Source organism: Cydia fagiglandana, chromosome 10 (assembly GCF_963556715.1).
Source record: "Cydia fagiglandana chromosome 10, ilCydFagi1.1, whole genome shotgun sequence".
NCBI classification, from domain to species: Eukaryota; Metazoa; Arthropoda; class Insecta; order Lepidoptera; family Tortricidae; genus Cydia; species Cydia fagiglandana.
Window position 1 is genome coordinate 1,012,494 of NC_085941.1, and position 21,693 is coordinate 1,034,186.

The following is a 21,693-nucleotide window of genomic DNA, read 5'->3' on the forward strand; positions in this document are numbered from 1 at the left end:
CTGTGCCTTCATTTGATATGACCATTTCAACTTTTAAAAAGTTTGGAACTCGACAAATAATGGAATTTGTATGCAACATTGCAGTCCCAAAATCGAGACTGCAATGTTTTTAACTTTTTAATTTTTGACTGACCATAAACTACGCGCTTCGCGACCTATTTTTTAGACGGCAAGGTCGACTTTGCCGTCCATTTTTGAGAAAAGATAATTATTACCTTGGGACTGGTCTGGTCAGATTATTATTATTACCTTTACCAGCGCTGACTTTAGGGTTAGCATTTTGTATTTCGTGGTAAACTTATATACTTCATGTTTTAAATATCATCATCATCATCATTTCAGCCTATATACGTCCCACTGCTGAGCACAGGCCTCCTCTCATGCGCGAGAGGGCTTGGGCTATATAGTCCCCACGCTAGCCCACTGCGGATTGGGGACTTCACATAACCTTTGAATTTCTTCGCAGATGTATGCAGGTTTCCTCACGATGTTTTCCTTCACCGAAAAGCTAGTGGTAAATATCAAATGATATTTCGTACATAAGTTCCGAAAAACTCATTGGTACGAGCCAGGATTTGAACCCCCGACCTCCGCATTGAAAGTCAGACGTCATATCCACTCGGCCACCACTGCTTCAATGTTTTAAATATACTTTTTTGTAATACGTTTGTATGAAATTTAGTTTTAGTTTGCCATGAATAAATGAAATAATTCTTATACTTATTCAATCGAAACGTCTCGGAATGACAGATGCGATCGAAAAGTCTCGTGATCATTTTTCCACTTTGAGACGCTATAACTTAACTACATTATTACTTTTCGGTTTAGCATTCACCTCGGCTACGCCTCTTGGGCCCACACTCAGGCCATTGCTTTGTATTTTTACATATAAATTTAACCACTTCAAGTTTTCTGTAGAAGATGTACCTAAGGACCAGCGACGTCGTGAGTAATTAACTGTGCCGGCTGGCACAGTAGGTTTTAGGTAGGTCTCTTATTATATTTTTGTAGCAGCGATTCTACGCATTCACTGAAAATTTCATTATTTTCCTTCTAGGGTTGTTTACAAGGAAGTATAAACTAAGTAGATACAAACGGCAACACTCCTAAATGTACATCGGTGGACCTTATTATATAAGGCATAAGGTCCACCGACGGACAGCTAACAGTGTGGGCGATGGTACTTACATTTAGTAGGATCCGATAGTTCATCTTCCTCTCAGTGTGCGCGCAGACTATAAGGCCCGGCGCAGCGGCGGCGGCGCGGCAGGCGCGAGACCACGCAGACTGACAAACAAACACGGATAATCAAATTCAAAGTTAACACTTCTTGAAGGGACAAGTGCGAGATGGACTCGCCCACCGAGGGTTCCGTACTTCTTAGTTTTTGTTGTTATAGCCGCAACAGAAATACATCATTTGTGAAAATTTCAACTGTCACGGTTCATGAGATACAGCCTGGTGACAGACGGACAGTGGCGTCATATATATATAGAGTCCCGTTTTTACTCTTTGTTTAAAACCCCTAAAAAAGGGGTTTTCTGGAACACTGTAGACCTCGCAATTCACCCATACACACAACACTTCAATATTTTAATTGTTGCCCGAACGAGAGCGAAGGCCTACGTTTTTAATTTCTTTCGTATGTCTATGTCTGTCTAACTGTTCTCCTCCACAGATCGCATTATTTTCAACCAATTCTCGTAGAATGTAAGTTCGATGTAAGTATATAGTATATAGACTTGGTTCGATGTAAGTATATAGTTTTTTTACACAATTGAATTCTTGAAAAATTTTTTAATGGCGGATACCTGGTGCGCGCGCAGTCGTAGCTTGTCAGCTTGCCGATGCCGTCGCGCAGGCGACCAAAGGAGCGGCTCATCTGTCACTTCGTACACCGTGTCCGAATGGCTACCCTGTACGAGATGACAAGTAAAAGTTGGATAATTACTTAATAATTTGTATGAAATGAAAGTTTGCAACTGACAGCATTTAATAAAAAATACTGCATGTAATAAAAAATATTTGTTTAAGTTTGAACTTTATTAGCTAAATCCTGAAGAAAGGCCCGGTCAAGAGCACCCTAAACCGGCGAGCGTGTAAGTATGAGGAATGTTATGAAAGTGAAAGAAGCGAAAGAGGTAAATGTCAGGATCGTAGCAAGTGGAAATCCGTGGTCTCTGCCTACCCCTCCGGGAAATAGGCGTGATTTTATGTATACTGTATAATAATAGCAGTGTTTTTATATTTTACTTTTATATTCATATTATAAAAATACCTAACCTAAGACGATAAATAAATAAAGATAATAATAATAAATAATAATGTTGCTCCTGGTCGTCTTTACGACGGCAGTTTCAGGGGCCCATCTAGTAAGCGGCGAGTCACTACCTGCCTCGATAACGTGTACTAACATTGTTATGGCAGGTGTCCGGACCTCTCAGCAATAGCCCAATCTTTTGACCAGCCAAAATTCATCACTATAACCAGCACTTTTCTCCACTATATTTACAATAGCCCCTACGCCTGTTGGGACCGATTGACGGGTATCTATTTGTACCCGTGAATGGGTTCTAGCAGGTGTATTACATAACAGAAAACTTCTCCAAAGGGCCTCTACGTGTTGGATCTGTATCCCCACGCACGCCTATCAAATGACCGGGATGTATATACCCGTGAGTTTTTAAGAGAGACAAATAATAAATAATAATGTTCTCATCTTGCTAACGGCGAGTACTTGCACAGACATAATCTCGTAGCCAGAATTATTCACCAGCAACTTGCCCTCCTATACGGCCTTGTGGACCGTGAAGTGCCGTACTACAAGTACTCACCTGCGCCAGTTCTCGAAAATGGTCGAGCCACGCTCTATTGGGATCGATCTATCATCACTGACAGGACTATTGTAGCCAATAAGCCTGACATCGTGCTGATAGATCGATCGCAGCGCCGGGCCGTGCTCGTCGACGTCACCATCCCCCATGATGAGAATCTCGTGAAGGCCGAGAAGGACAAGTCCAGCAAGTACCTAGACTTAGCTCACGAGATAACCGCCATGTGGGATGTTGACTCGACGATCATTGTTCCTATAGTCGTGTCAGCGAACGGTCTCATAGCGAAGAGTCTCGACCAACACCTAGAGAGACTCTCGCTAGGTGGTTGGATCAAGGGTCAGATGCAGAAGGCGGTAATTTTGGACACGGCGCGTATAGTACGTCGATTCCTCACTCTGCGGCCCTGACCACCGGCAGCTTGGGCCCTGCCCCGCTGCCGGCGGCACCCTAGGTTAGGTTTTTTATAATGTGTTTATAATTTTCTTTTTTATTGTTTTGTAAGTGTTTTTATATTTTACTTTTATATGCATATTATAATTAACCTAACTTAAGAAGGAAAATAAATAAAGAGAATAAATAATAATAAATTGTTTATTCATTTTAAGCATTCGTTTACATTGTACAAAGTTGGTACCTCTTTTTAAGTATCAAATACCTGTATTAAGAGACACCGCTCTTCCTTAGTCAGTAATTGAAGTGAACAACAATAATTTGTTACAATATTAAATAGAAAAAAAAAAGAAATAAAATTAACGTCTCAATGAAATAACAAAAATAGAACAGTTTTTTTAAAACTTAAAATAACAAGAGAATGAACTTAACAGTCCGTGTGTGTGTGTGTGTGTGTGTGTGTGTGTGTGTGTGTGTGTGTGTGTGTGTGTGTGTGTGTGTGTGTGTGTGGGTGGGTGTGGGTATGTGTGTTTTTAGAGTTCAATGATATTATGAATTAAATTTTCAATGTCATGGTAACTTTTACATTTTAGCCATTCCGTTATTATTTTTTTACATTCATAGTATGATAACTTATATATATTCAGATGCTTATTTATATGATTGTATATTTTAGCAGATTTACAAACAAATTGCCTACTTGCATATGTTGTATTTACTGAAACGGTTGGAATTATATTGTCTTTTCTCCGTCTATTTTGTGTGGTAGGTGTGAATGGTACAGTTTTGTGCATTGTGTTTTATACTCGTAAATAATATGTATAGCTTCCTTACAGATAATACGTCAGAAAGTTTATATAGGTCTGCGGTAGGAAATCTAAATGGCTTGAAGTGCATAACTTTTAGCAGTGATCTCTGGGCTCTTTCGAGTTCTAAAAATTTGGTTTTTGTAGCACCACCCCAAACCGGTATGCAGTAACTTATAATTGACTGAACCAGGGTTACATATATTTGTTTGAGAAGTTGCGGAGTACATGTGCCTAAGGTTTTTAAAGACCCATATAAGCTTTCTGACACGGCTCATGAGCAGCTCTATGTGAAAGTGCCATGTTAGGCGTTGGTCGACCAATATCCCTAGATACTTAGCATTTTCTACTTTATTTATAACGGAGCATGTACAGTTTTGTGTATTGGTGTTGCATGTGTGGATTTTTATATTAAAAAGGTGATATGGTTGTGAAGTACTGTAGTTTGTAAAGCAAATGTAGTTTGTTTTTGTTGTATTTAACGTAAGAAGACGAGAGCGTAACCAGCAAGCAACTTCTCTTAAACCTTGTTCTGCAGAATGCTTCACGTCTTCCCAGGTATCTCCAGTGAAGACGATTGCTGTGTCATCAGCGTATGAAAAAATGTGTCCGTTTTTGATATGCATATTACAAAGCTGGTTAATATGTATGTATGTTTATTAGCATATACTGCACGTGTACATTCAACCGATGCGCTTGTGTTAACTTCAGTGCGTGCGTGTGTGTGCGCTCGCCTGCTGACACTCTCAGACAGTTGAATATATGTACATATATCATATCCGCCATATATGACTCTGGGTTAAAATGATAGCGGAACATGGATGATATGGCGGCGACTAAGTTCTTGTGACTCTTAAGTGCTTTTTGCATATAAATTTAATAAATAAAATTACAATATTTAAGATTACAGTAACTTTAATAAAATTTACCTTAAGCTGCAAAGGCAGTGTAGTCTTATTGATGATCCAATATGGCGCATGCAGATGCAGCTGCCAGCAGTCCGCGCGCCGCAGCCACGCTCGGACTCCCAACTGCTTATTCCCGCCCTGAGTGTCGCATTCTGTGCTCATTGTTATGTTCTTTTCAGTCACATCTGCAGGAGAAACAAAAACATAAAACAGATTAGGTAAATGCCCTTACATTAAATTGGATTCGAACCCGGGAGCTTACAGAGTTTAGTGAACAGGGTTACTACCGAGTCACACGATTGATATTTTTCAGTGGTCTCTATTATTTACCTATTATAAAATAAGGGTGACAGCTGGCAACTACAGTTGCCAAAAGCATGTGAGTGGCTACCGACTAGGCTAAGTGGCCGTTAAGTGTAAGTTATGTTGAGATACGTTAAGTTACATACAAATGTTATATTATGACAAGTTTTGAATGATAAGTTAAATTATTACAAACTGAAATATATTTGTTTCCAGTTGTAAGTTATGTTATGATAAATTACGTTAAGTTATGTTAAGGTAAGTTAAGCATATCAAAAGTTGTTATAAACCACCAATATTTTCTTACCTGGAGAAAGAGTAAAGCTGCCAGTCCACGGTAGCCCCATATACTGCACGTGCACACTCAACCGATGCGCTTGTGTCAACTCCAGTGCGTGCGTGTGTGTGCGCTCGCCGGCCGACACTCTCATACTTATGTCGCCGCAAGTAAGCTCTAAGGCGTATGGCAGACGGTTATAGACGGCTAATGGGGGGAGGACCCGGATTAGGTAGTTGGGTATGGAACGGGTTATTTTTGGGGAGGGGCAGCCTGAAACAAACATGTTAATAAAGATTTTACAGGACCATAGACAACTTTGTATGAAGCCTGGTCAAAAACCAATAGAGCTGAGAGTTAGGGATTTAAAAATATATTTTTACCTCCTTCATTTCTCTCTATGGGCACTCTTAAGGTTAATTGGAAGAGATCCCTTAAGGTAATAAGTTCGCTGTTGCACACATAATATATACCTACTGTATTTTCTCTGTATTATGTACTTGTTTTGTATAAATAAGCGTTTTACTACTACTACTACTCTGAGCTCTGTTGCGTTTTAGACCATTTTGACGCATAGTCCTTTAACTTACTGAAATTGAGCACCTTATGATACCCTGAAAAAGTATGTAATCGAGTGAGTGAAACGGCCTGGAAATATACTGTAAGCTGCAAAGATAGTTAATCCCTTCATACAACATGCATACCAACTTCTGTCTATACCAACTATATCTGCAGCTAACAGTTATTGAGTCAAATGTTTCGAATAAATCGTCAGAAGTCAATTTGAGTCCACCATTTTGAACGTTGTATTTTTGGTCGCTTAAAGATTGATGAGAAATGTACGTGTATGATTACGATTAGATAAATAGGAAATATTACGCGAAACTCTGCGTAGGGGGCGCCACTACCACAATCCATCACAATCTGAGGGTCATAGAAAATTAAAATTTCGTAATATAACCTCTATCACTCTTGCATATTCGAGCGATAAAGAGGCAGATAACTAAATTTCGATTTTCGCGTTTCCCGGTAGGCCTTTTGTAAACAAACCGCCTTGATGCATCAATGACATATTTTATTGTCTGTGAAAATTTGTCAAGAAACAGTTTAAGGCACAGTATGGATAAGTTACTTTATGATTTACGATAGGCGCTAGTGCTGCACTCTGGCGGCAGAACATTGCAGTAATACCCCCTATTTACTACCTATGTATAAATCATAAAAAATAAATGATTACATCATGACCATTGTTTCACATAGTCAAATCATATAACATAATTCAAACAGAAATTACCTTCGACTGTAAGTATCCTCATGGCGAAAACCTTGGAGTCTTCCTCTGACTTAGATGGACATACTATATCCCTTGGACTGCCCAGGTCTTTGGCCAGCTCCATCCACCAGATGCCTTGAGTTGAGGTTTGGTAATTGCTAGAACAAATTGTGACTTGTGACTGTAGCTCTATATAAACTTATTTACATAGTTACATTTACATTTACGTAGTTACATTTACATTTACGTAGTTACATTTTCATTTAAGTAGTTACATTTACATTTAAGTAGTTACATTTACGTAGTTACATTTTCATTTAAGTAGTTACATTTACATTTAAGTAGTTACATTTACGTAGTTACATTTACATTTAAGTAAAATGGCACGGATGCTGGACGAAGTACCTAATACTCAAAAGGTAAAATCCTTTTGAGAACAATCCAACGTTTTTGATGGCAATGGTAGTCTAAGGAACTCCTTGATCTCAAGGAAGAATTGATAGACGTGTTTTTTTGACTGTACCTAACATGTTTCGTAGTGACATGAGCTCTCAAGGCTGCTGTATGCCAGCTTTGTATGAAATACAACTAGTCCACAAGTTTAACTCGTAATTAAGTATCAATACCAATTTTGGTTTTAGTGTTTCCTGGGATTTATTCATCTTGTGAAAATGGTTTGGGCTTTTGGCTTCGAGTTGCGACAGTCAAATAAAAATTACGCCTTAACGTAGATATTCGAATTATTTTTGGGCCTTGGTTGGTAGCTTTCGCACTATAGTCGCTTTTACGGTATTAGCCTCATAAGGCACACCATACAAACTTTCCCTATTTTTAATTTGAACCTTATTGTAAACTGCATTAAGACTTTTGTTCGTTTTAGAAAACAATGAAACAAAATAAATGCTAGTTTATGTCTGTTTTGAATTAGATTAAAACAGAGTGTATATTGTAATGTACTTGGGCCGTAAGGCTCATTAAGACGGTGCGAGAACTCGCATGCGAGTTTTATTGCATTGCGATATTTGATTGGTCGGCTGAATTGGATACAACCAATTGTAATCAGTCATCAATGTAACTAAAATCGCATACGAGTTCGCGCGCCGTCTAAATCGGCCCTTAGGGGCTGTCCATAAATTACGTCATCGATTTTTGACGATTTTTGACCCTCCCCCCTAAAATCATCCAAAAATCATGCTTCGAATGACCGCGTTTCCTCCTACGTCATGCTACCATCATCCGATATCCAGAGCCCCCCCCCCTAATTTGAAATGACGTAATTTATGAATAGCCCCTTACGGTGTTAGATGAAATACTTACTCAGCAAGCACGGGCAGCAGGAACAACTTGCAATGGTACGCGATATACAGCGGCACGTTGTACGTATCTTGCGGCGCCACACACGCCAGCCGCATCTTATCATCGAACGGGTTGCTGACGGATCCGATCAGCTCGGCGCCGATTGCTTAGTCGGTTGGTTTTACTTTTACGGTGTTAGATGGAATACTTACTCAGCGAGCACGGGCAGCAGGAACAACTTGCAATGGTACGCGATATACAGCGGCACGTTAAAGGTGTCTTGCGGCGCCACACAAGCCAGCCGCATCTTATCATCGAAAGGGCTGCTGACGGATCCGATTAGCTCGGCACCGATTGTTTAGTCGGTTGGTTTTACGACTTTTACGGTGTTAGATGAAATACTTACTCAGCAAGCACGGGCAGCAGGAACAACTTGCAATGGTACGCGATATACAGCGGCACGTTGTACGTATCTTGCGGCGCCACACACGCCAATCGCATCTTATCATCGAACGGGTTGCTGACGGATCCGATCAGCTCAGCACCGATTGCTTGCAAGTCAGTTTTTTTGTAGAATAGCTCTAGCGGGTAGGAGGTTTCGTTGCGGAGCTGAAAGTGATTTTTAACGTTAAATATAAGATATAAGAGGCATATCTTACTTACTTCAAATTATAAAGGTGACCGTTTTTTAAATAGTTTATTTTCTGCAATTCTTAATACATCTTTTGGTCCAAGAAAAAGTGCAAAATTTCATACAATCCGGCCTATGAAAATGAAGCTTTAGAGGTAACGACCCTAGGGTCATTTCATTTCACTACCGGGACTACTTCTATGCAGTCAAAGTCGCGGATAAAAATTAGTTGTTTACAATCGCTTGTATTGTATACTCATTTATTAAAAGCAATTGTGTTTTTAAAGTTGCTGCTTTAGCAAAACCTGATATCATAACGGTAACATCAAAATATAAGCTCATGAAAAGTAATGCTTAATTCTACAATATTTTTTACAAAATTACCTGCAGAGGCGACCGCACGACTATTTTCTGCTGGTTATAGCTGGAGGTTCGCTCGACAACAATATAGTAGCGGGTTCCATTCCTACTCGGGTGTAGCACATGCAACTTCGACACAGTGCGCTGGGGGCACGGAATCTGAAAAACAAAAGACTGGTTCCTACCGAGTACTTCCACCAGATTTTAATGTGTCTTTCCAGTGGCGGATTTGCCCTAAGACCCAGCAGCGACAAGATATTAGGGGCGGGTGCAAGGCAGCAGTCTATAGATGCGTGCTGAGAAAGGAGCGGCTGGTAGTTTTACTTTACTACAGGGTCTGGGGCCTAGGACGGCCAATACTGCAAATCCGCCACTGTGTCTTTCAGTAATGTTTGAAATTGAAGAAAATATTGAGATATTCACTGCCACGGGTGAGTTTTGAACTCACAAGTTTCACAACTACAGGATACCAAGTTTCCTATATATACCAACTGAGCTACCGAGACTTATAGGCCTGCAGTGAATTTTTCCATAATATCCTTCAAGTGCTCCTTGGTTTTATTTTAAATTTAGGTTTCATTTTCAAATAATGTAGTTTCCTTAGCAAAAGTATCTGCTTGACAAATGTATATCGATATAACGGAGAGCTTTTCAGACGAGTACGGTGTTAAATCTTGATTATATGACTATTAGGCCAAGCAATAAGAAGTTATAGAAGGAAATGCTAGGAACACAATTTTTGACTCCGTAACTTTGTTTGGACTAGTTAGGAGGTGAACATATAAAAAGTCCCCGGCCGTAGCCCCGGTGCTGGGGGGTAGAGGGGGGAAAGAAGGTCTCATTTTTCGGTTTTTCACTTATATCTTGGAAACTTTGCGTCTTAGCGACATGACTACTAAGACAAACCAAAAGCTGATAAAATTCGTTACAAGTTTTATTCAGTCAAGTTTTTCGATATCTTGAATAGTTTTTGAGATATCCGCTCTTGAAAGTTTAATTTAGGGCATTCAATTTTATCTTGAAGCTGCTAGGCCGAGTTTGGTATCATTTTCGTATACAACGGGGGTGCTGAATTCATTTTTGGTATCACATTGACACCATTCCGAAGAAAAAACATAAAAACTTTAAACAAATACCTTTTTTTTTTAATTCCTCTTCACGCTTAAACCGCTCAACCGATTTAATTGAAATTTGGTATACAAATATTTCGAGTCCAAAGACAGGACATGAGATACTTTTTATCTCAATAATCATCCTTTAAAGTTGTGAAATGGAGTATGGGGGGAATTCAACTTCGTCGACGAAACTGAATTCCCGAGGTTAATACTGCTTAAGGTAAGGTTTGACTTTGAAGTCATGTTTGCTATCATTTTCATCTAAATCACAGATGTATACCATCCTAAATTTCATCTAAACTGGTTCAGCGGTTATTGACTCCCCATACAAACTTCCACCCCACTTTTCACACCCTCAAAAGATGCTTTTGGTTATAAAAACGATCCTATTATCCTGTGTCGAGACTGAAACTATTTCTATACCAAATTTCAACGGAATTGGTTCAGCGGTTTAAACGTGAAGAGGGATTTTAAAAAACATGTGTTTTTTAAATTTTGGTTTTACTTCGGAATAGTGTCAATGTGATGCCATATATGAATTCAGCACCCCCGATTTATACGAAAATGATACCAAACATGGCCTAACAGCTTCACTGATATAGATATCAAGATAAAATTAAAATCCCTAAATAAACTTTCAAGAGCGGGTATCTCAAAAACTATTCAAGATATCGAAAAACTTGACTGAATAAAACTTGTAACTAATTTTATCAGCTTTCGGTTTGTCTTAGTAGTCATGTCGCTAAGACGCAAAGTTTCCAAGATATCAACGAAAAACCGAAAAATTCAACCTTCTCACCCCCCTCTACCCCCCAGCATCGGGGCTACAGCCGGGGACTTTTGATATGTTCACCTCCTAACTAGTCCAAACAAAGTTACGGAGTCAAAAATTGTGTTCCTAGCATTTCCCTCTACAACGTTTTTTGAGCATTCATTTCCTGACCTATATTGTATACAATATTTTTTCAAAGAGTCAACAAAAATAATACTTTAAACTAGTAGAATCTTTAAACTAGTTGAATGTCTTTTTGTACCGTGAGCTCGTCCAAATCATGCAGTTTGATAGTAAGTGTCTTGTCGGTAAGCCGTCGATGTAGCTTCGGGGCGTCCGGGGGTGGCGATAACGGAGAATGCCAAGTCGTGGGTTTGGTCTCTAGAGTTGATGATGGAAATCCGCCTTCCAAGCTGTAAAAAAAGAACTTGACTTAATAAAATGGAATCCCAAAAGTTTATAGCATTGTATACTGTAAAATCTATAAAAAAAGCTCTTCTTCCTCCTTTCTCGCGTTATCCCGGCATTTTGCCACGGCTCATGGAGCCTGGGGTCCGCTGGACAAATAATCCCATGATTTGACGTAGGCACTTGTTTTTACGAAAGCGACTGCCATCTGACCTACCAACCGAGAGGGGAAACTAGTCCTTATTGGCATTAGTCCGGTTTCCTCACGATGTTTTCCTTCACCGAAAAGCGACTGGTAACTGGCAACTGGGGTTCGAACCCACGACCTCCGGATTGCAAGTCGCTCTTACGCTCTTACGCTAGGCCACCAGCGCTTCTCCATCCAAACTCTATAAAAAATATAAACCGGACAGTACTGTTACTTTAATATTTATAATCATAATTGTCCCTAAAGACAGTTGATCATACTAAGGTTTGCTAGGTTTTATGAATGGGTTAAATGTGTGAAAGCTTACCAGTCCCAATCGTCACTGACGTCTGTCGTTTCAGGTTTCAATTCGGCTGCATCATCCAACATATCTGCTGATGATGTATCACATCCTGCACGGAAAAACATAAATAAATAAATAAATATTTGTCTACCGTTCTTCTTCAATTCTCATCTACTCAAAGGTTAACTGGAAGAAATCCCTTAAAGGGATAAGTTCGCCTTTGTGCTGCCTATCCTGCCATAAATTTGTGTTTTGTACAATAAAGAGTTTATACATACATACATAATAAAAACTATAGGACAATTTTACACACACACATACACACACTCTCTATCACACACAGACACACAGTTTTTTTTTTTATATCTCTTATAAAATCGCTAGTTACATTTGAATTGTTAGTAAACAGTGGCGTAGCGTGAACTAATCTAGCCATGGGCAAAAACTACATCTGCGAGGCCCTTTTCAATGTGTTTTCCCAAGGTAATATAAAGGTTGGCTTTGCGAGGCCCCCCTAAGTACGAGACTTTGAGCGAATACCCCATTCGAGTGAATACCCTACTGTGAGTATCTAAAGGGCATGCCGGAGTCCCTTAAATGTATAAAATAACCAACAGGAGTCAGAATACTTGATAAGCGACTTGCAGCAACCATAACCACAATTAAGCGAAGCGTCCAATAACCAAAGGACCATGGGCAACTTTGTATGGAGACTGGACCCAACGCCAACAGAAATGAGAGTAAGGTCATTTGATAGGTATTCCTATGTATTTTATTTTGTTCCATGGGCACCAAGCGGAATTCCATTGCAGAACTGTGAATATTGGTATTTTAGCCAAAATGTCGTCACCCTCATAACCTATCTAATGAGCTAACTCTCAACACTGTTGGTGTTGTCACGATTGTTGGTGTTGTCACTGTTGTCACGATACCTGGTGTGCTGGGTCTGCTGCTGTCCACGTCATAATCTGCCACGATGAGCACCCGATCGTTTCCCGCCAGGTCTGTCTCCGAATGTGTCTTCAGGTGGACGGTGGAGCCCGGCTCTAAAAACAATACAATTGGTATAAAAACACTAAACTGAGTAATAGATACAATTGGTATAAAAACACTAAACTTGTTCCGGCTTTTTGCCACGGCTGATGAGAACCTGGAGTTTGCTCTGCAACTAATCCCAAAAAAATGGCGTAAGTACTAGTTTTTACACTGACCTTCCAACCCAGAAGTTGCTTCTTCCTTCTTCTTCATCCGACCGCGCTTCGATGACTATGTAAAGTCGCCATCAGATATACTGGAGCGGCCGTGTTGCTCACAAATATCTGAACACGCCTCTATTGTCAAGGCGTTAGAGTGCGTGTGCAGATATTTTTGAGCACCTCGGCCGCTCCGGTATATCTGATGGCGACTGTATGTGCAGAGACGCTCAATACTTACGTATATCATTAGTAAGTGTCAGTTGTTGAGGTGGTGTTACAATAGCCCCCACACAAGCCGTCCGATCCACACTGAGCGCAGCCAGCGCTCGACCCAGCGCCGCGTGCGCTGTCAATTTCAGCGCCGAGCGCGCTTCGATCACTATGTATGTGCAGAGACGCTCGACGGTTTCTGATTCGAGGCCGGAGTCTACGCTGTCTTGACGGATGGGGTCCTGGAAAGTTAGTTATTTACGATACAAGTGCGGAAAAGAGAAAATTCGAAACGAGTGGCGATAAATTAAAACACGACCGAAGGGAGTGTTTTAAATGGACACGAGTTGCGAATTACCTATTCGCGCGTGTATCGTACAACGTTTTACAGTACATATGGCCCTTTAAACTTTTAACATACGCACGAAAAGTGCTATTTTACGCACTAGTGCGGGAAAATAGGACCATATGTACTGTAAAGATATTAGTTTCAGTTAAATTAAAACTTCGCACTGTTACCCTGTTTATTGATAATGTCATGGCACCAATGTCCAATAACTAACCTGAACCGTAACAGTCCTCTCTTTCCTCTCTCCGTCGATGAAAGAGACAGTCTTATCGACCTCCTTGTCAGTTTCTCCGTCGCTCTGCTCAGGCGCAGACGAATCCGAATCGTTGCTTAGTTCTTCAGCACTTGAATCGCTACAAGGTAAAATAGTCACTTTTGATAGTAAATAATTCCAAATAGCTAAAATAGTTCTAGAATTTGTCATGCTGTTAGCCTCATTACGAATAGTGACTAAAGTAGCATGACAAATACCAACGTTTCTGAGAAAATACGAAGGGAAAGTATAATTCACTACATCTGTTCTGTAGTGAACTTGGTTTCTATAATGTCCCTGGTAGTCTAGGATCCCGAGAACTCGGATACAAATATAGATAATTAATCGCTAAAGTATAATAATATTGACAGCAAAATTATTTCTTTAAGTAGATACCGCATGGGTGGTAGTTTCTCACAATCATTAAGCGCATTGTAATATGCTAAAATTGAATAATATAAAACTTTGGCTTTGATAATGGCTACCGGGCCGAGTCCCGGGTGAGGCAAGCGAGTTTTAGAAAATCTTTTAATGCAGTTTTGTTTCTTTTTTAAAATAAAGGAATGTCTCCTTTAAGTAAAATGAGCCAGCTTAAGGATTTAAGGTAGTTTCCCTCCAGGGTCCGACTTATCTTTCCACCCTGTATGTATAAATCTATTTTGAAACTCAAATTCTTCAAGTGCACTAAGATGTGTGTCATTAGGTCACTACACAAGACGTCAACTTACTCGGTAAACAGATGTCCCATAGCCGTCGCCAGTTTATCCATGAGTCCGTTCTCGTTTTCCGAGTCAGACTCATCTACATCCAAAGCGTTAAGGAACGACATGTTCCCGCTGTATTCTGCATCCTTTCTGTTTCCTTGTGGGTTCTAAAAATATAATAAAAAATTATAATATAAAATCTGCAAAAAGTTACTGAAGTATTAGAGGAATCTTTATTTCACGTCACAAAACACGAATTTAAATATAGACGCGAAATTCAATAGTTTACAAAGTTAATTGATATTTAGAAAGCCTTATTGCAAAAATATAAGGTCTAAAGGTTTTAAAGAATTGCTGTTACAGCATTTTACAGCCAGTGGTGCCGTGACCAGGATTTTGCTCTTCACTACGCATTATTCATTATGAAATCTCTATTCTCGCGTCTGTCTGTTTATTTGCTCGTGATTCTCTCATCGATATGAATGGCAAAGTACCTTTATAAACGTCATCTCGTTGTCCGTATTGTCCTCATCGGCAGACGTTTCGGATTCGAACTCGTTACGCTTCCTCGTACGTTTCGCTCCATCTGTGAAGGTCTCAGCGTCGTTCTCTTTTTGGATGGTCGTGTCCAGCCGAGATGACATCGGGTACGCCTTAGCCTGTTAACAATTTAGAGGTTTAGGCACAACAAAATTAAAGGAACTTAAAGATAGGTACGAGTAGGTAACAAAGAATAGAATAATTTAACCAGAATTACAGAGATCCTATTGCTCGGGCAACAAACTACATTTCAGAACCAAGGCGCAATGTATGTATACGTTCTGTTACAGTTTGGTGGATCACTGGAGGCCTTGTGGCTTATACACATAATAATGGCGATCATCTTATGTGCGGCTAACATGACTAGCTGTCAAGTTGGTATAAGATAACTATACCTTGCGTATAATTTGACTCACACGGTGAGATGTCAAGAGTTTCAGCTTTAAGCTTACATAGACCGAAAGAAAATATGTACTTTCGTATTTACGTTCTAATCATCCAATGCTGTGACTTTCTGGAAACTTACATTAATTTCTTTATTTTTAAGAAATCAATTAAAGAAAATACCTGGAATATGCTCGCAGTGAGCTCCCAAGGCCGGTAAACGTTCTCCTCACAAACGACTGGTTCTAAGAGCGGCTCCCAGCAATCCAGGCGGTCGTTGTAGCACGACGCATGCGCTGTAAGACTCGCCCCGCCGTGGAGTGCGCGTGACCAGTCATGGAGCGTTAATTCGCCAGTTAACTGTACAAACAAACGTTTAATTCAACCATGCAACGTTATTTATTTAAATAAGAAAACTTCCGTGAGATTCCGACACATTAAATAAAATAGAACGGTTCACTCGTTAAAGATCGAATACCGTCAAGCAATTGTAGACTTGAAATACGTGAGAAACTGAGAAAGCCGAGTTTCAATTCGATTAACTAATAACCACCTTGAACATCAATACAGGGACGCGCACAGTCTGCTCAACTTCGAGTAGCACTCTAACACTCGGCACCACCATGCTGAAGGTCTCCTGCACTTTGACTGCCGGATATTTTGGCTGAAACAAAAAAACAATTAGGTAATGCTCTGGTTTCCTAGGATAGCGGTGCCGTCATATAGAGGCCGTCTCCACTCGCTTCTCGCAAATCGCAGAAATGTATTTCTGTAGTTTGGCGGCTTTTTCGACTCCTAAAGAAGATATTTCTCCAATACCTACCTATTAGTATTCGGCTTAAATAATCACCCAGACGACGAGACAGTCTTACAGGCCAGTGTCTATTAGGCATTGACTTTATCGTATACCTATTCTTATATATTTATTGATATATAGGTATATTTCGGGGATCTCGGGAACGGCTCTAACGATTTCGATTAAATTTACTATATGAGGGTTTACGGGGGCGAAAAATCGATCTAGCTAGGTCTTATCTCTGGGAAAACGCGCATTTTGGAGTTTTTATGTTTTCCGAGCAAAGCTCGGTCACCCAGGTATTTCATATTATGTACGAACTTCGAAATGTGTCAATAATTTCTTACCTGTACGTAACTATCTTCAGGGTTGACAATGACGTAGGGTGCTATCTTCTTGGGGGCCCAGAGTTCGTCATCTTGCCTCTCAAATTTGGGATTGGTCGAAAAGTTGAACGGCTCGCAGTCGGGAATCGTCAGCTCTGACTGGATTTCTTCCATTATATCTGCACATACCAATATAATTTAAGCTTAATTACCACTTGAGACTTCTCTTTGGACCAATTCCTAGAATAAATATATTCGCAATATCATTAAAGACCAGTATAAAAAGATCAAACTATAAAATATCTGAAGTAGTTAGAACTTTTGAAGCATCACACGAGTGTCTAGAGACATTCCACGAGAATGTCGCTTACGAAATGCTTTTGCTTCTAAAAATACTGTCCATTTTATAGCCAAGTCCTGAAATATTACCAGACCATATAAGTAACCCTTTCTCGGATTTTTTTTAGAGAATAATGACGTTTCGTAAGCGTCAACGTGGAATGCCCAATTAGAGTATCGGACATGGATGTTAAAATTGTTTCTACCGGGCAAAAGCAACAATCACTTTAGTAATCATCTCGTGTGTGTTGCCTTTATAAGCAAAGTAATCTTATAAATGCAACACACACGAGATACGTCGATTATGTGTCTAAGTGTAAGAGCGTCCCGCCCTCGTCAGACAAAGAATGAAGGACTTTGGAGCAGGATACCTGGAACCAAAGGAATTTAAAATGCTACCCATGAGCTCCATCATCCGGCACATGGATATGGTGGGAAAAGCTCTTGAGTAGTTGACGGATTTTTCCTAAGGGGGTAATTGCACAAAAGATCCCTATGGGTCGAAATTTATCCGCAAGGGCCCCCGAAAATCATTAGATAAGATATCGACGCTTAAGAATCAATACTGTGTAACTAACATTTTTGACGTTTTTCACCTTTTAATGCAGTTAGGTGCAGAAAAAAATAACGAATAGCATGTATTGTCTAAATTTTAAATTATTTGTTACTTAGACAGTATTGATTCTTAAGCGTCAATATGTGAGCTTAGGTGCTGTGGAGTGTGATTCAGACGTGATTTATCTACTTACCTACAACAGTATGCACGGTGGTAGCTGCCAGATGCACTTCTATCTCCGAAACTTTAACGTTCACCTTCACTCCTTCCTCAATATTCTTGAAGCTCTTTGAGAACTCGAGGTCGCACGGCTTCAGAACTATTTGAGGTGGTACATTCTTCAGTTTTGACTGCAGTTTCGACATTATTTGGAGACCTGGGAAATATAGTAGTTCTCTATGAGTGCGTGAATGTTTGTTAGGTCGGACCTGAGCTGAGGGCCTATCGCGAAACGATCGAGGTGTTGCCTCTCTGTCGCACTCGTAAATTCGTATGCAAGTGTGACAGGGAGGCAACACGTCGAACGTGGTTCGCGGTAAGCCCTCTGGAGACCTGTCTTATCATACCTAATGAAATATTGTAAGTTCTAATATTTTGATATTTGTTTCGTAGATAGATTTAATTGGATGAGATTTGGCACGGAGATAATTTATAACAATTATAACCTAAAACAAGTAAGTAAGTATAACCTAAAACACACAACAACAACAAGACTGAAGACAGGGCGCTATGGCGCTCTTTCACACAGCAAACAACACCAACAACAACAAACAACAGAAAACTGCGTCACGGAAATGATTTTTTAGTAGGTATTTAAGATTTTTGTTATTGTATATATATGTTCGAAGCGAATTGGGATGGCAAAAGGCGCGATGACAAGGCTGACTAAGATCTGGTCAGACAGGGCAATCTCTCTGAAGACAAAGGTTGGGCTGGTGAGGACACTGGTGTTCTCAATCTTCCTCTATGGGGCTGAAACTTGGACCCTCAAAAAAGCTACCGCGTACGGATTGACGCATTCGAAATGTGGTGCTGGAGGAGAATGTTACGCGTTCCTTGGACAGCCCGCCGTACGAATGTGTCTATCCTACGCGAAGTGGGAATCACCCTGAGACTATCGACGATCTGTCTACGCAGAATCTTTGACTTCTTCGGTCACATGGCCAGAAGACACGACACTCTGGAGAAAATGCTGGTGACAGGAAAAAAAGAGGGATATCGAAGAGGAAGAAGTCCTATGCGATGGACTGATCAAATCAGTGACAACTCCGGCAAGAAAGTTCACGAGGCCCATTCATACTGCCGAAGACCGAAACACGTGGAAAGCAATCGTTCGAAAAGTAATTTATAGAGGTCACGACCCTCAGCTATGAGGAATACGATTCAAGGAGGAGGATATACATGTTAGTTTGTAAGGTATGTATCTATGGGCCTTAGTAGCCTGAAAATAAATGCTTTGATTTGATTTAGGGGAGGGCTATGTCCATCAGTGGACTACTATAGCCTGATGATGATGATAACCTAAAATAACACATGATATGTTTTATCCCGAACTGTTGCTAAATTTATGGATATCAATTACTGAGTTTCTAGAGTACTACGGGAATTGGGAAAAGCAGTTATTACGACTTTTATGTGGACGAAATCAGGTGCAGACGCTAATTGTTTAATAAATTTAATTCAATTTACAAAAGCGAATTCAGAAAACTCAGATATATCTATAGATTCGAAGCACATTTACAAAGTAAAGAATTTATTATAACTACAGAACTTACCTGCTAGTGAAATCACGAAGTTCTCAGTACTCGAATGGCTCGAATAGTCAATAAGCAATTCAGTGCGAAGCAGTAACGCGTGGCCCTCCGACTTGCCCTGGTCCGTAAAGAACATCACTTCTGGCTGACGTAATTGTATGGAGATGGATAATCCTGGAGACTCTTCTGGTACTAATGTGGCTGGGAATAGAAAAAAATGGTTGTCTGTAAAATCGGTTTACAGACGATAATTTTGCGTGATAACGTCATAAGAAAACGTGGCCGTAACGTTACGGATGGAGATCCGTCCACAACGTTACCACGGATATAAGGTGTATTCGGGTAATACCGAATGTCGGATAATTCCGAAATTCAGATGAAAATCACCCTTAATTCCATCATAATAAAAGTCTCATTTCGGAATTATTCGATAGTTTTCGACATTCGGAAATACCCGAGTAAACCTTAGAGCATTTCACACCTCAATATATTGCAAAGTGAATATACAATAGGTCAAATATAATATAGGTCATATTGAACTACTTTAAGTGAGACCAACAAAGAAATCGCGAAAAAATGGAAAATAAATGTATGTATGTATCAGTGGCGGCGCGTCTATAAAAGTCGATTCCCATCGGCTTGCCTGTTTTTGGACGTTTGAGCAGAGTTGTAAAGGAAATATGTAAGCCAAATTAGCCTCGGCCCTTTAAGTTTGTAGTCTGCCTCATACATTTCGATCCATCAGATCATTTTTCAGGGTTAGTCCAATGCTACTTTATTCAGTATTAATCACGCTGAGTGTAAGGGCTTAAAATTATGTGATTTAATAAGATCACGATAGTCACCTGCAGAATAGTATCCGCTTGTAGAATCACTAGAGCTAGGGAATCTCGCAGGCCGGTTGTTGTTACCTTTCGCGTGTTCGCCCACGTAGCCGTGGTTCACAACGCCGCCTTCCATGCTTCTTTCACCTAAACATTATAATATAATATTAAAGGACATTCTTACACAGATTGACTAAGTCCCACAGTAAGCTCAAAGCTTGTATAGTGGGTACTCAGACAACGATATATATAATATATAAATATGTACTTAAATACATAGAAAACAACCATGACTCAGGAACAAATATCTGTGTCATCACACAAATAAATGCCCTTACTGGGATTCGAACCCGGGACCATCGGCTTCATAGGCAGGGTCACTACCACTAGGCCAGACTGGTCGACAAACCACCACCACCTATCACCTTATTAATTAGCTCTCGCTTCAACAAAGAAACCAGAAGGAAAAATCCTAACAGAAAATTTTTGCATTCAACTTTGCACTGGTCTGTTTTAAAAGATAAAATTCTTCTGTTGCTTTTTTACCGAGAATCGAGAGAGAGAAAGAAGTCGATCCACATGACCCGCATCTTATGAAGATGTTATGGGGCAACTCACACTTGAATCATTTGATCAAAGTTTTGCATAGGATTATGGCTTATAAAATAGTATCCATGTAGTTCATCATCATCATATATTTAAGAGTATGACTCTTGTCGGTGGAGCAATTTCCATGTTTGGCGGTCCTCCGCCTTCTCTTTGACAGCCCGATACGACACGATGTTGATCTTTTCCTTTATTTGATCCATGTACGCTCTCCTTGGTCTTCCCCTCTTCCTGTTTGCTTCAACTTTCCCTTCTATGATATTTTATGAGGTTTTACGCATAGTAGGAGAGAGGAGGAGTTTGTTAAGAACTATAGACAATAGAAGAGGAAGGATGCTTGGGCACCTGATACGACACGACGAATTCATCAAAAATATCCATGTAGTTATGAATTAAAAAACCCAGTTAAAAGAAAAACTTGATTTGTTTTGTCCTCATATCACTCATCACAATCTGTATTTCATATTTCATTTATTACATAAGTAGTCATGAACATAAATTACATAATAGGATCTTACAGTTAAGTTGGCCAATTCATGACACCCTGTTAGGGTACACAATATTTCACTTACTAGCTAATATGTACCTATTAAACATTTCATTATAATATGTATATCTACCGTATAATTAGCGTGTATAGTTATCGGAACAACCAAAATACGACTGTAAATAGATAACTGTACCTGGAGCAGCTTCCAAAAGCGCTCGACACAGAGCCATCAAGAACGGGACGGACAAGTTGATCCGCGTCCTGTCCACTCTGACGTCACAACTCGTGCCTCTAGCTCCAGTCATCCGGACGGTCGCGTCGATGAGCGGCGGGCGGCACACGGAGATACCGGTTGAGGCGCGGCTTGTGTAGCATTGGGATTGGAATATTCTGAAAATAATAGACAGTAGCTATAACCCTTCCCAATAAATAATTCGAGGGAAGTATCAATCATTTTAAAATAAAGTTTTCCAACATAAAACAAATTGAACTCTATTTTCTG

The 21,693-nt window shown here is 40.0% G+C and overlaps 2 protein-coding genes across 2 annotated transcripts in view; both read right to left on the reverse strand.

Moving 5' to 3' along the window:
* The window catches only part of LOC134668302 (intermembrane lipid transfer protein VPS13C-like), a 53,207-nt gene extending 44,957 nt beyond the window's left edge, over window positions 1-8,250 (reverse strand). Inside the window, exons 1-6 of the mRNA XM_063525785.1 lie at window positions 8,109-8,250; window positions 6,813-6,949; window positions 5,549-5,791; window positions 4,960-5,123; window positions 1,812-1,916; window positions 1,189-1,287 (exon numbers count right to left, since the gene is read on the reverse strand). Of these exons, the coding sequence (XP_063381855.1) occupies window positions 1,189-1,287; window positions 1,812-1,916; window positions 4,960-5,123; window positions 5,549-5,791; window positions 6,813-6,949; window positions 8,109-8,203 (843 nt within the window). The 5' untranslated portion in view covers window positions 8,204-8,250. The remainder of the gene's footprint in view (window positions 1-1,188; window positions 1,288-1,811; window positions 1,917-4,959; window positions 5,124-5,548; window positions 5,792-6,812; window positions 6,950-8,108) is intronic.
* A 239-nt stretch (window positions 8,251-8,489) lies between these two features.
* The window catches only part of LOC134668056 (intermembrane lipid transfer protein VPS13A-like), a 45,083-nt gene continuing 31,879 nt past the window's right edge, over window positions 8,490-21,693 (reverse strand). The window contains exons 29-44 of the mRNA XM_063525504.1: window positions 21,385-21,581; window positions 20,117-20,242; window positions 19,293-19,472; window positions 17,711-17,893; window positions 16,644-16,801; window positions 16,054-16,164; window positions 15,684-15,860; window positions 15,071-15,235; window positions 14,601-14,743; window positions 13,834-13,972; window positions 13,299-13,512; window positions 12,797-12,910; window positions 11,889-11,973; window positions 11,228-11,378; window positions 9,103-9,237; window positions 8,490-8,696 (exon numbers count right to left, since the gene is read on the reverse strand). Coding sequence (XP_063381574.1) covers window positions 8,490-8,696; window positions 9,103-9,237; window positions 11,228-11,378; window positions 11,889-11,973; window positions 12,797-12,910; window positions 13,299-13,512; window positions 13,834-13,972; window positions 14,601-14,743; window positions 15,071-15,235; window positions 15,684-15,860; window positions 16,054-16,164; window positions 16,644-16,801; window positions 17,711-17,893; window positions 19,293-19,472; window positions 20,117-20,242; window positions 21,385-21,581 — 2,485 coding nt within the window. The remainder of the gene's footprint in view (window positions 8,697-9,102; window positions 9,238-11,227; window positions 11,379-11,888; window positions 11,974-12,796; window positions 12,911-13,298; window positions 13,513-13,833; window positions 13,973-14,600; window positions 14,744-15,070; window positions 15,236-15,683; window positions 15,861-16,053; window positions 16,165-16,643; window positions 16,802-17,710; window positions 17,894-19,292; window positions 19,473-20,116; window positions 20,243-21,384; window positions 21,582-21,693) is intronic.